The sequence below is a fragment of the Delphinapterus leucas genome, chromosome 13 (genome assembly GCF_059928025.1).
Source record: "Delphinapterus leucas isolate spDelLeu-1000000601 "Yukka" chromosome 13, BTC_Dleu_Yukka2, whole genome shotgun sequence".
NCBI classification, from domain to species: Eukaryota; Metazoa; Chordata; class Mammalia; order Artiodactyla; family Monodontidae; genus Delphinapterus; species Delphinapterus leucas.
In genome coordinates, this window is record NC_143141.1 from 93,200,201 (window position 1) to 93,213,827 (window position 13,627).

The window sequence follows — 13,627 nt, forward strand, 5'->3', positions numbered from 1 at the left end:
GTGTTCTTCTTGAGTCAAAATAAATTATACAGTGATTTTTTTTATGTTTTATTTGAATCTTTAAACTGCCATTCAAGGCAATAAGTATTTCATAACAGGCTACATCATTTAAAATGATAAAAGAAAAACCCATAAAGCAAGTCTCTGCCTTGCAGAAACAGAATTTTTTTAATTCTCTAAAGCCATAACGTCAAGTAAATATTTTGAAAATTTATTCATTGAATGTCTTACAATGCCTAGAACATTTATGTCACATTTAACTTAAAAATATGTACTATTCAAATCAGTCTGTCTCTTGTTTACAACACTCTACAGAGAATAAAAGAACAAAATTAAGGAAATATGTCAATATGTAGTCAAAACTGAATTGGTTTTATTAATGTATATGTTGTTGAAAAGATATCAGGAAGATGTCTGGAATGCCAGCCATTTAATTGAATAATTCAGTGAACTAAGTTACTTCTGCAGTATTTTTAAACACCTTTATATATTCTAAAGACATGTAGGAATACCCCTTTAAAAGTTCAGTGGTAAAGAGGGATGTCAACTGTACACAAGACAAGAGGAGGGAGAAAATAACAAAAAGAGAGCTCAGATTTCCGGAGCACCTTCCACATAGTCAGAAGGTGTTTTATGTATATTTTTATGTTTTTCATTTGCTGCTAAGAGTCTGAATTAGGTATTACTGTGCCCATCTTACAGACGGAGAAATTGAGGCTGGTAGGGATTAAATAAGCTGCCCAAGGTTGAACAGTTGTGTGATCTTGAGCAAGTTACTTAAGTATATGTTCTCAGCAGAGTCGCTTTTGTGTTTATGTAGCTCTGATGCTGTTCACAGACTCTCCGCATGCGTGATGACCTGGACCCTCTAACATCTGCATAGATACGGCCCAGCCTTCCAGGGCAGGTTCAAAACCCACCTCCTGCTGCGACATCCATCCTGGCCCAGGTCACTCTTCTCCCGCTCCTGTGGCCTCCCGGGGGCTCCGAGTGCTGTCCCGGGGTTGCAGGTTTCTCTGCTCCCACCCCCTCCAGCCAGACAGGGAGCCCCGGGGGAGCAGCTCAGGCCTCCTCGGAGCCCTCAGGGCACTTGGACAGTTCTCTGTCCTCTGCATCTCCTTCCGTCAGCACCCCCCCCTTTCCTCAAATGCCCGTCTTCCTAGGGGTCTGTCAGTCCTCTCTCTCCACTCTTCCCCAGGAAGCCAGCTCCATCCCGCTGCGCACTGACCGCCCCAAACCAGGGTTGCCAGCCAGACCTCTCTCCTGAGTCCACCCCTCTTGCTGCTGTGGGAACTGGCACCCCGCACGTTTAGCCCACCCGAGTCAGCCTGACCTTCCTGCCCCTCTGCCACCAAAAATCCCAACAAGACCTGGAGCCTTCCGCACCCTCCAATCAGTGGGCGTGAGCCGGGCTCCTCCAGCCTCTTCACCGCACTGCAGCCACAGGAAGGGTGTTTACAGTGCGAAAACGATGCCCTGTAGGACTCTTCCCACTGACCACCTTGTGATGGGCACCTCCGTCTCCAGGGCCGTCCCTCGCCATCCCACGGATGCAGTCACACCACTCTGTCTCTGTCTCTCTCTGTGTCTTTCTCTCCTGCCCCATCCGTATCGGTTCCTCTATGAAGCTTTCCTGACCCTCCGTCCCGTCCACGAGGGCGACTCTCTCTGCTCCTGTCCTGTGAGGTGAGGGCTGTGTCTGCACTGCTCAAGGGAACGTTTCCTGAACAAAAGAATCAATCTATTCATTCAGCAGCATTTATGGCGAGCCTACCTACCATATGACAGATGTCAGAGAAGCAAATGTGTCAATGGATCCTCACTAGAGCCCAGTGAGGAAGGAGCACAGCGTCTCTCCCTCTTTAGAGATCAGAAGTGAAGGCAGGGGTCGCGGGGTGGGTGTCAACACCTGTCTAGTGTTACTCAGCCTTGAGATTTTCAGCAAGGAGCTCAGGATCTGCCCCTCAAAATGGGAATTATAATAGCACCTGTCTCACAGGGTCATTGTAGAGTTTAATGGATCCGTATATGTAAAGATTTTAGGAAACACCAGGCACATAATAAGTGATCTGTGAGTGGTGTTGGCATTAGCCGAGCTGCCAGTAGAAGCCAGGACTCCAGGAGCATGTTCAAATAGAATTTCTATTATTCCAAAATAATTATTTATCCTTGACACATTGAGGCTCTTCAAGAACACAAGAAAAACGTAACCCGTAAAACATCACCCGTAAGAGCAGAGGCCACAAAGAACCCCTCGTGAGCCTCGGAAGTGACCGTGGCCTTTCTAGGCTCCACGAGCATCGTCCTCAGCGGGGAGAGGCCAGCGCCAAGATCATCTCATCCTACATCCTTGTCTCCTGTCAGCAGCTGTAACGAGAGGGAGCAGGGCACACTCGGGCAAACGTGCTTTTCAGTTTCTGAGACCCTGTCCCCTGTTTGTGTTAAAATCGGAGACATGAAAATGTCAAGCAAAAGACCATTAAAAATAACATGAAAATTGGCCTCGAGAGCATGTAATACACAATATTTTATATACGCATTTGCTGCAGAAACTCCGTGGCAGGTAACCAATTTTCTAGACTAACCTGACACAAAAGACTAAACGTTGTTTAAATCAAGTTAACATCAAAAGGACTGTAAAAGCTACAGCAACTAAATGACCTACCAAGACACCCAAACAAGTAGAGTAGCTGCAGAATAGCAAAGCCTGGAGGCCGATTCGCAACTTTAAGTAACTCAAGGAGGTTAAAGCATGAGCTGCCGTGATCTTATGAGTCATCATACTGACACTTTGAAGTTTCCGCTGTGTGAGAAACATATAAATGCATTTACTGTCATCTTCGAACGTTGCGTATTATATAGAGTGATAAGGATACAGGAGAGGGTGTGTGAAGTAGTTGTCAGTACGCCGACCTGGTCTCCGGGCTCACCTCTCAGCTCGGAGGCGGGCAGACCCGGCAGGTCCAACAGCTACTCACGCCGGAAGCGGCTCAGCTACGGGGATCAGCAGAGACATTCACCCCAGCAGCACCCTTGTCCTTCAGAGGTGGCTGGGTCTCAGTCTGCTGTAAGTATGCAGCATGTATTCCCTTGAGGGGCTGGGCTTTCTTGCGGTCACAGTTTTGTGAGCTGCCTCCCAAAGCTCGGCCCCTCCCTCCCTGTCCCCTACTCAGCTTCCCGCAGTGTCCAGTGAGAAGCCTTCCCATCGGTTTCTCACTCAGTAGATATTTACTGAGAACCTACTATGTCCAGTATGGTAGCCACTAGCCACGTGTGGCTATTGGACTCTTGAAACGTGACTAGTGCATCTGAGGAATTCATTTAAAAATCTCCTTTAATTTTATTAATTGGCTACACATGACTAGTGGCTACTGTATTGGATACTACAGCTCTAAAGATAGAACGATCCCTTAGACACGGGCCATTTTCTCTGTCTCATGAAGGAGAAAGAGAGTATGTCAACCGATAATCACACTAGGATGTGATAAGTGCTTTCATTACTAACAAGTGGAGAAACCTATGGTTTGTTCATTCAACAATATTCATGGAGTAGCCATCAAACGCAGGGTTCCATTCGCTGCTATGGGCAATAGGCAGCTATCCCCACGGTGGAGGCCTGACGACAGTGCTGAGAAGCAGAATGGAGGAGAGCAACACCGACCATGAATTCCAAGCCCTACGTGAAGCTTGGACCCTCCCGCACAGGTGAAGGGCCAGCCATGGCGCCTGCCAAGTTCTCTACCTGGGGTTTCATGTTGGCACCAGATTCCCAATTTTTCCTAAGACTCTGCCATTTGTTCTGTCATGCTAGGGACATTCCAGAACTGTGGGGGGTTGTTGGTTTTTTAGAAGGACTCGTGTGCATTGATAGACGTGAGCCTGGGTGCATCTGAAGGAGGCTGCAGCTGGAAAGCAGTCTGGCTTTTCCAGCACTTGGACCAGCGTCACCTGCCAGGTGGGAGAAAAGCAACACCCGCTCTTCCTCAGCTATGCAAATTCTGTCCCGCTGGCCACCCCATCAGCAGATGTGAGGTTCACATATGGCTTTGGGAGGCTCCACACTCCCCAACACGTGTCCCAGAGTCACTTCCCAAGGCTTCACTTTGAAACATTCCAAACCACTGGGTTTCACAGACCAGGAAGCGTCTGTCTATGGGAGTGGGTTCTTCATCCGGGAGCTGTTTGGCACACGTAAAATGAAGTCTGTCCTGTGGGCTTGAATTTGGTTGTTGTGTTTAAGGTAGATACCAGGAACTCACAGTCAGTGTGAGTGGGTCAAATAGAGACGGGACAAAATGAATCTGTTTGTAGGAAGAGCACAATTTTATTTCCAGTTTATATTAGTAGCTGTAGAAAAAAGCTTGAGCATCAAACCATGTGAACTGGCAGAAGACACTGGAAGCTTGAGGCCAGCTAATTCCAGAAAGTTGGAAAAAATGAATCCAAATGGTTTACAAAATGTAGGATAAGGAAGTAGAACCAATTCAGGTAACAATAGGAGGGCAGTCTCCATTCTCCTACTCTGAATTTTGCAACCCTACCGTGTAAGGTCTGAGCTCCCATTAGCATCTTGCGATTTGGGGCTGCTGAGAGGGGACAGAATCAACAAGAAGCCCACCGTGGTGCTGGGTTTACGCCATCTACAGACGTTCCCATTGCCAAGTGGAGGTGGGGCCGTTTTGAGTAACATGACTGAATAGCACAAGGTCAACTGCTTTCCCATCATTTCCCAGCATCTGAATGAATCTGACAGTGAAAGCAGGCCAGTTGTCTGTCTCCGTGAACACCTGGTGTGCAGGTAGCATTGACACAGAGCAGACACATCCAACAATTTGTTGATGAACTAAGACAAGAGAGAAGAGTTTTGGGAAGGTAACAATCGTCCTCATGAGCTGCCAGTTCACAGGCAGAGCCCGAGGAAAAGGAATACTTATTGTTACACTTACTAATTTATTCAGATAAACACAGACTGGACACACTAACAAGTCCACTCAGATCCAGGACCACGTCCTGAGAAGATTCTCTGGAATGGAAGTTGGGCTTGACCAATCGTCAGGGATGGAGGCAGGGAGGGTGCTACGGAATGTTTGGCTGAGATCATTGACTCAGATTCTCCCCAAATCCATGTAAATGTTCACATAAAAGAAATCTCAGGTACCTGTTTATTTCCTATGAGAAACACTCTCTAGACCAAAATTTGTTTCCTTTAGTTTTTCTGATTATAATAAGCATTATCTGTTTTGACTACTGTATTTTTACAATAGGAGAACAGTCAACAGGCAGAAGACTGATCACTCTGTTTCACGGGTTGGAGCTCTGCCTGCTCCCCCCCCCCCCGACCCTATCTCGTCTCTCACACTCTCAATCTGTCCTCACTGCACCTGCTCTCAGCTTCCCAACATGCAACTGTGATCGCATCAGCGATTGCGTGAAGGAACTCAAATAACTCCCGTCATTGGCCTGCAAGGATGGTCTGACCCCGAAGGGCTCTCAGGGCTTTGCACCATCCTCACACCCACTCCCAGACATCTGAGCATCTCCTTTGAGGCCTGTCTCCAGCGTAGCCTCTTCCTGGGGACGCCCCAGCTCCCTTCGTTGGCTGCCCCTCTATTTTATGATGTAGTGCCCTCTCTATACTTTTATCATAGTGTCTGTCACACTCTCTATTCACCCAACAACTATTGGATGAGTACCCATGGCTCCCCGGGCATTTGGGGCACGGTGGTAAACAGTGGCCAGAGGTTCTAAAGCAGAATTACTGCCATGTCTGAGTCCCCATTGGGCCATAAGTGACTTGAAGGGTGGATCTGTGCCTTTCACCTCTGAGTCTCCTGCACAGCACAGGGCCCAGCAAAGAGGAGGCTCCCAAAATAAACACACACTGAGTGGGTTCATGACTGAACGAATATTTTACCATTCCTAGGTCCAAAAGTGAGCCAGTCATAGTCTGCAGGAATCCCCTATCGAAGTGTTCACTTAGTGATGAAGATCACACATCTCATTTTAGACACACAGAACAATTGCCAACAGCATTTTCCCGGATGTCTTTTCTCCCCATTCCTTGCAGTATATATACATATAGAGTTTCCAGGAAGAAAAAGACTCCAATTAGCAACAATGCTTTGGAAAATTGCCCCTTTTCAAGGAAAGGTTATGAGCTCTTGCTGTAAGGGTCTCACCCAAGTTTGGGCCAGTTTTAGCAAGATTAGTGCTGACTGCCAAATACACCAAGTCTGCTTTCTGTGACGCCAGGGCAGGACTGACACCTTCTACGGAGACTGAACCTTGCTCCCATCAAAGGCATGTACGGTCCACCTCCTCTGAGTCGTCATTCTGTCTACAGATATAATTTTATCTGGAGAATGTACAAATCCAAATATATCCAAAGCTTTTTTGCAACTTCTACATTTTCGTATTTCACAAAAATGTATATATGTTAATATAGTATGCATGAACTAATTCTTTTTCTTAAATGTGCGTTGCACACCGTGTGCGTTCGGTAAGATGTTTAGTGAACTTGTGCTGTCGATTACATGATGTTGCTGTGCACGTGCTTCGTAAACCATCCCCGGGGGTGCTGTGAAGATCCCTGTGTGATCACGTGGATGGTAGTGATAAGGGACGAGGAGAGGAGAGAAAAGGTTAGCAGCCCCAGACACGAGCCAGCTGTGTCTCTGTGGAATGTCGCTCTGTGCACAGGTGCCGGCGCACTCGTGGGAGTCCGTGTGCTCACATCCTTTCTGCGTTCGTGCCGAACCTCTGCCTCTTCATCCGGGGCTCCCGTCGCCCTGATCCTCAAAGACAGTAACTCAGATCTTCTCTCTCTTTTCTAACAGCGTGTATGGCTGCCCCTTGGCTAAAAAAAGAAAAACACAAGACAAACAGCCCCAAGAACCTGCTCCCAAGCGAAAACCGTTTGCGGTGAAAGCGGACAGCTCGTCGGTGGATGAGTGTTACGACAGCGACGGCACGGAGGATGGGGACGAGAAGGACGAGGCCGAGGAGGAGGACGGCTCAGACGAGGACGACGAGCCGCGGGACGACGACGACGACGACGACGAGGGGGGCCGGGACGAGGACATCGAGGACGAGGACGAGGACGGCGAGGACGGTGAGGACGACGAGGACGACGACGACGAGGAGGACGACGAGGACGACGACGACGACGACGACGACGACGAGGAGAACGGTAATCTGCAGCGCGGTGGCGAGGACCGAGCGGTGGGCGGGGCCGCTTCCTGGAGGATGGTCTGGGGCCGGCGGCCGTGGCGCATGCGTGCTTGATGCCCACGGGATTAGGCGGCCGGGGCAGCGCTGGGAGGCGCGGCTGTGCGTGTGTCTTTCCCTTTCCTTTTAGAGAAGTCTTTAAATCATCCATCAGACATTAGATGTTGCTTCGGTCACGTTGTCACTCAGACTGGTCATCCCCAGAGTCTGCTGAAATATCTGTGGTGTGCACGTCTGCTGAGCTTTGGGCAACTTTTATCCAGAGAGTTCAGTTTGCCTGTTCTCGGAGGCTCCACCCGAGAGACCCCGTCATGAGCCGCTCCGGTGGCTGTGGTGTTGGCACGGGCAGCCCACGTGCCTCCCGGGAGCCGGAAGCCTGTGTGAGCCCTGCTGCGGGAGCTGCTGAAGTAGGTCTGTCCGTCCGTGGCCAAGGCTTTCCTTTAGGGGCCGTCAGGTATGGGTCCGAGGAGGAAGCCGGCTGTAAGGAAGCAATGAATCAACCTGTCATCTGCTTCCATGCTCAAGAGCTGTGTTTTCTGATCCAGGGAGACAGACACATGAAGGGCACGCTGCGCAGGGTAGTGGCATCTTTGGGGCAAAAATTTCAGGTGGTTGTGCTTTTACATCCAGCTTACTGTTAGTGTCAGGCTCAGAAATAGGACTTCAAAGCCAGTCCCTTCACGGAAGTCCTTTCTTTTCTAGAAGGACGTGGGAGGTCGCTGAAGAGCCTAGTTCTAGGTTTCACTGGCGTAGAGCTTGCCTCAGAGAAATGGCGAAGCAGGTTGAAAAAGCAGAGGGAATATTTATTCCTTACACTTCTTCCTTGGGCTCAAAGCTCTCCAAGAATCTGAATTCTGAGAAAGGTTAATTCCTCAACACAAAGGACAATGGTTTCAGCCGATGGAGAGAGAGTTTTTAGATCAGGCAGGTGTGAATTGCTTGTTGCTAATCCCGTGGAGTGGGCATGAATCAACTTTCCTCCTTCAGGGGTTACACTAGTTTGTTCCAGGAAACCTGGCTTTTATGAAAGAATCCTCGATGGTTACTGTAGTCTAGGGTCCTTATGAAAACAACTGACTGCTTAACTTACATGGATAATACAAACGTATCTGTATATAAATGCATACACACGCGCACACACACACACGCATAAACTTCATGCATTAAAACCTGGTCTCCCCAGGTTACTTTTCTCGTCTTGTTATTATAGATAGTGGCGCGGAGACAGCCTAAGGAGTAGCATTAGCACACACCCACAGACACACACCGTTCGCTCTGCTAAGCAGACCGTGGTGTCATTAATGAGATGATGGCTCTTTCATGCTGAGTATTAAAAACAGCAGCTCTGGGTAATAAAATATGTGGAAAGTTGGAGAATCGACCAGTTTGGCAAATTGTTTCTGGACCCTGTATTACATGTGCGTAGCTCTGGGTGGAATCGTTCGTTGTTGAGGCTGACTCATGATTTGTGCCTTAAACATGGCCTCTTATGAAGATAGCATAAAATACTGCTCCTTCATATTCTCGTTCTATGTTTAGAAAGCGGCAGACACTAATATTTGAAGTTATGGACGTTTGTGGGTGTGGTGAATTAGGGTCGGAAATATTTGCACGTAAGCGTCATTTAACCAAGTGCCTTAACCAGAGTCTAGGCTCTGCTCTCCGTTTGCTAGAATTAAACTTTCCATTTTAATTTACTTAGGGCCATATTTTAAATAATCTACTTTTAAAAGTGCAAAATGACGTATTTTGGAAAAGCGATCACAGGCTTATCGAAACAGCTTTAGCACGTGACTGCACTGGCTTCATCCACTCTGACTTCAACGCTTGGAGTTGTTTTAAAAAGTGAGAAAGCAAACCAAAGGTAAAGACATTTTTCTAGGAAAATTCATGCAAGTGGGCATAATCAAGGGGGCGTGATAGAGCCATGAAACAATTGCATCATTATTACATCGGCCCCAGAATGTCTGACTATGTGACCCACCCTGCCTGGTGACCAGCACTCAGTGTCCTGCAAACATGAAGCCCAAGTCGGAGGCATGTAAGGAAGTTGGTTCCAGAAAGAAAATGCCCAGTAGGAGGATGAATGATCAACTCTTGGTCCCTGGTGGCCGAATTCATATTCAGCTCTGGATTCTCCAGCTAAGCACCTTCTAGAATCATCTATTCTGTGAACTTTAAAGGAATCAACTAAAACCACTAAAGAGAGGTTCAGCCGTGGTGGCCATTTATGGATCATCAGGCTACCTCTTCTGCTGTAAGACAGATATGTCCATTTTACCAAATACTTTGACAGCAAGGTGTAATAAGCTACTCCCTCTTAGACAGCCTCTCATCAAGTCCTAAGTCCCAAGGAGTCGTTGGATCAAAGGTAGCCCATGTGATGGACCCTGAACTGTGGCTCTGATTGCTCTAGGTTCTGTGCAGGAAGGCCCAAAGCCTTGCTTGATTTCCAAGTCAAACAAAAGCATCCCTCCTAAGCAGAAACCACTTCCGAGGCCTGATTCCCGGAGAGGGTTTCACCAAGTTTTTCTGTTACAGGGAGAAATCTCCCCTGGAGGAGCCCACGGACAGGTGTTCCAAGACCCCATGTAGCCAATATCACACAAAGATATGCCAGGTGGATTATCCAGTGGGTTATTTCATAACCCCCAGGGTCAGGAATCTTCAGGAAGGTTCTAGATCAAGGAGGCACAGCTCTGCTGATAAAGTGCTCATTTTACATGATCAAACTCCTAGCTGTGTGTGACTTACGACAATCAGGCTTCGAAAGGCCTGTGTCCATCCATGTCCCATGTGCATGTCCTCCCAAATGCATTTTATTTTACCTGATGGCTACGTTCGGTGCCAATCCCACTATCAGTCTGTGTGAGTACCTGCCCCCATAGCCGTGTCTGTAACATGAGAAACCCCACATTGCATGTCTTTGTCCCCTCCTTGTACTGGCAGAAACTCTTTCTGAAAAACTGGGGAAGGTACTTTCTGTGTCTGGTGACCAGAGTTCTGGGTCAGCATCTCGAAGTCGGTCTTGCGTGTCCCTTGTTGACACTCTTGGCGGCTGTTGCGGTGCTGAGCCAGCAGCAGATCCTCTCCGAGGGGGACTGTGCCTCTTTCTTAGTAAACTGAGGCACAGACGGTGACTGACAGTTAACAGAGTGAGAAAGAAGCGAGGCAGGCAGGACTCGGCGCGCGGAGGCATCTCGGGCGCCGAGGGGCGGCTCATAGGGCCCGTCACCGCAGCTGATGGCCACCCGGGGAAACCGGGGCAGCCAGATGGAGTCGCACGGACGAAGCTTAAGCTGCCCTCAGCCTCCCCAGTCGCTATAAAGTCCCAGACTACTTCTACCATCCTCCACCTCTGTTATAAGCTGGAATGTGAAGTTTATTGAGAGGTTTTGTTACAGAGAAAACAAATACTTATAAACCACCAAATTATTACATAGGAGCCCACCGATTACAGAAGGACTGTTATTGATAACTTGCAAATTAGGTGTTTATTCTAATTCCAAGAGTCCTCTGGCGTTGTAGTTACACGTCAACCAAAATATTACTAATAATGTACATTTCCAGTCAGTACAGTAATGTACACACTGTGTTTGATCTTCACAGTGATTGTGTAAGACAGGGCAGGGTAGAAATTACTTCACTCTCATTGTGCTAATTAGAAACTGAGGCTCAGAAAGATAAGACGATTTTCAGCAAGTGACAGATGTATGGTCAAACTCTGCCGGTGGTTTTTCCTACTTCAGAGCTCATGTTCTTTTTATCACTCTCAGCTCATTTGAAGGACAGGAATTGCTATCTGAGTAACTCATTTCAGATTACATTAAATGCGTCACTAAATAATCAGAATTATATTTTGTCCAGTTGACCTATCATAGGCTGGTCTTTTGCATGAAGAATTTTATTTTCAAAATGCATGTAATGGTCTAAGGTGTAATTATGAGCTTAAAGTTCCCTCGTTATCCTAAAGTTGAGAAAGTTATTATTCAGGGGTCATAGATTTTTCTAATAGCAGATTTTTTACATGGTATATAGTAAGTACCTTTTCAGAGTCTTATAATTTGAGAAATATAGATTCAATGGTTATTTAATGCATAGTAAGTTACACTTATTTTCATACTACAGCCCACTAAAAAGAATACATCTTTAAATACTAGATAGACTCACATATGTGTGTATAAAATAAGTGTATGTATTTAAATCTCCTTATGAGTATATATTGTATCTGCCCACTGACAGGAAAGAAAATTCCATGAGGAAGAGCATAGCAATTTGCTGTCCAGATGACAGAAATGTTCATGTCCACCACTGCCTTTTTTAACACATAACTGTTTCTTTTTTGTGTGATTTCTCCAGTTATAACTTTATTTTTTTTAATGTTCATTGGAGTATAGTCGATTTACAATGTTGTGTTAGTTTCTGGTGTACAGCAAAGTGAGTCAGTGATATATATACATATAGCCACTCTTTTTAAAATTCTTTTCCCATATAGGCCATTGCAGAGTATTGAGTAGAATTCCCCGTGCTATACAGCAGGTCCTTATTAGTTATCTATTTTATATATAGTAGTGTGTATATGTCCATCCCAATCTCCCAGTTTATCCCCCCCTTACCCCCAGTAACCATAAGTTTGCATAACTGTTCATTAATATATTCTGTTTCTGAAATACATTTGTAAATATGTAAGGTCCTTTCTTTGTTTACTCTATTGAACTTTGGGACTTTCTGGACAATTCAACTTTGAAGACAATTGACTTGGCCATTGGGTTAAATTAGGCAAAAATGCAAACGCCTTCCTTTTCTAGAGGTTTTCTGGCTTCATGCTGTTCTATGTGTGAATTAGCCACAGATGTGTGGTGGCCTCCTTGGAAGGTCACATCTAAGAAGGAATTGGGGGGTTTGAAGGGCAATGTGAATACTTACGTTGAGAATGTACAGTGTACGGCAAAGCTGCTCTGGGCAGGGTTTAGTGAGCTGACCAGAGGCTGAGCGGCCTGTGAGACGTGGAGCCCAGCAGGCTTTGGTCAGGTCACTGCAGCTCACCTCACCTCCCATCCGTGGATACCTTCACAATGGTGTGGTCAGTGCCTGTCACATTCTGACTCTGGGCTCTGTTTGCACCGCCCTCCCCAGCGAGCAAATCCATATGTAATCCAGCTTCTCTGCAGAAACTCACCTGTCTTTGAAGGGAACTCAAGACAAAACCCACCCTCACAGACACAACTTTTGTTTTAATTACCAAGTTTCCAGGGTGTTTTTTATTCCACACAGGATGATGCCCTAGGTTCCATGTTATTAAAACATCATGACAACTTGCAATCAATGGGCTTGAATTTCCATAAGACAGGACAGAATGAGGAGGGTGAGGGTCTCTCACTGTGGCCTCCGAGCTCCCCAAGCTCCCTTTCGATGAGGCACTCGCACTGATCAACCAGTTACCTCTTACCTCATTCTCAGGAAACGGCCCTGATGCAGGAAGCAAGTTGAGATACGGACAGAGTGTGCATCAAAATTAGCCCCCCAGCTTCCTCCTGCAGCCAGCAGAAAACGTAGTGAGTTCTGTGACCGGCGGAGAAACCAAGGTGTGTTTAGTAGGCAAGGTCTCAACTGTGCACAGTCAGGAGAAAGAATATGATGACTTTTTATCATCCTAAAAATTAATCTCTCCCTCCATCCACGAAAGCGTTATTTTAGGCAGTTTAGTATGCGAATACATTGAGTGGATGGCTCCACCGCTCAGAAATGAGTAAAGGCAGAACGAGGCATTTCTACGTATCAGTTTATGATAAAAATTAAACTTTCTTCTTGCAAACTAATTTTGCGTAATTAGGAAATATAATTACATGTTATGTTTCACGAATTTTCAGACTCTTCAATACAAACCAGAAAACTTGCTAACAAGGTGAATTCATGTACATTTGAGACGCAAGCAACATGCATAAAGTACGGGGCAGAATCTTTTTTCACATAATAATAAGAAATAATAGATGTAAGAGAGTAGATCTAACACATTTTTATTCAATTTTTTTTTTTATTTAAAAGCTTTTAATGACATCACATATATTTAACAGATAGGGCACAAGTCGAGAGGCACAGGTCACATGACTGAGCACCAGGCCTGAGTGACCGCCTCCCTGCTCAGGCCCAGCCTCTGGAGTTCATGCCTATCAATGCCATTTTGATTGTGCAGTAAGATGAAAATTGTCGTTACAACCGTTACAGTGACAGAGAAATGCACACTATGTATCAAATAGCAAAGGCAATGGAGCAAATTATAACACAGTGTGGCAACGCACAAGGTAACCACTAGGGGAACAGGACTTTGTTCCATTTGTTTTTAAGGTCCACTTGAAGGGATGACCAGCTTATTTCTTTGTCTTAATTTGATTTTTTTTTT

The 13,627-nt window shown here is 46.3% G+C and overlaps 1 protein-coding gene across 5 annotated transcripts in view; it reads left to right on the forward strand.

Moving 5' to 3' along the window:
- The window catches only part of MYT1L (myelin transcription factor 1 like), a 136,822-nt gene that overhangs the window by 18,751 nt on the left and 104,444 nt on the right, over positions 1–13,627 (forward strand). For all 5 annotated transcript variants that reach the window (XM_089894188.1, XM_022561451.2, XM_089894189.1 and 2 more), the window contains exon 4: positions 6,837–7,189. In XM_089894188.1, the coding sequence (XP_089750314.1) occupies positions 6,837–7,189 (353 nt within the window). The remainder of the gene's footprint in view (positions 1–6,836; positions 7,190–13,627) is intronic.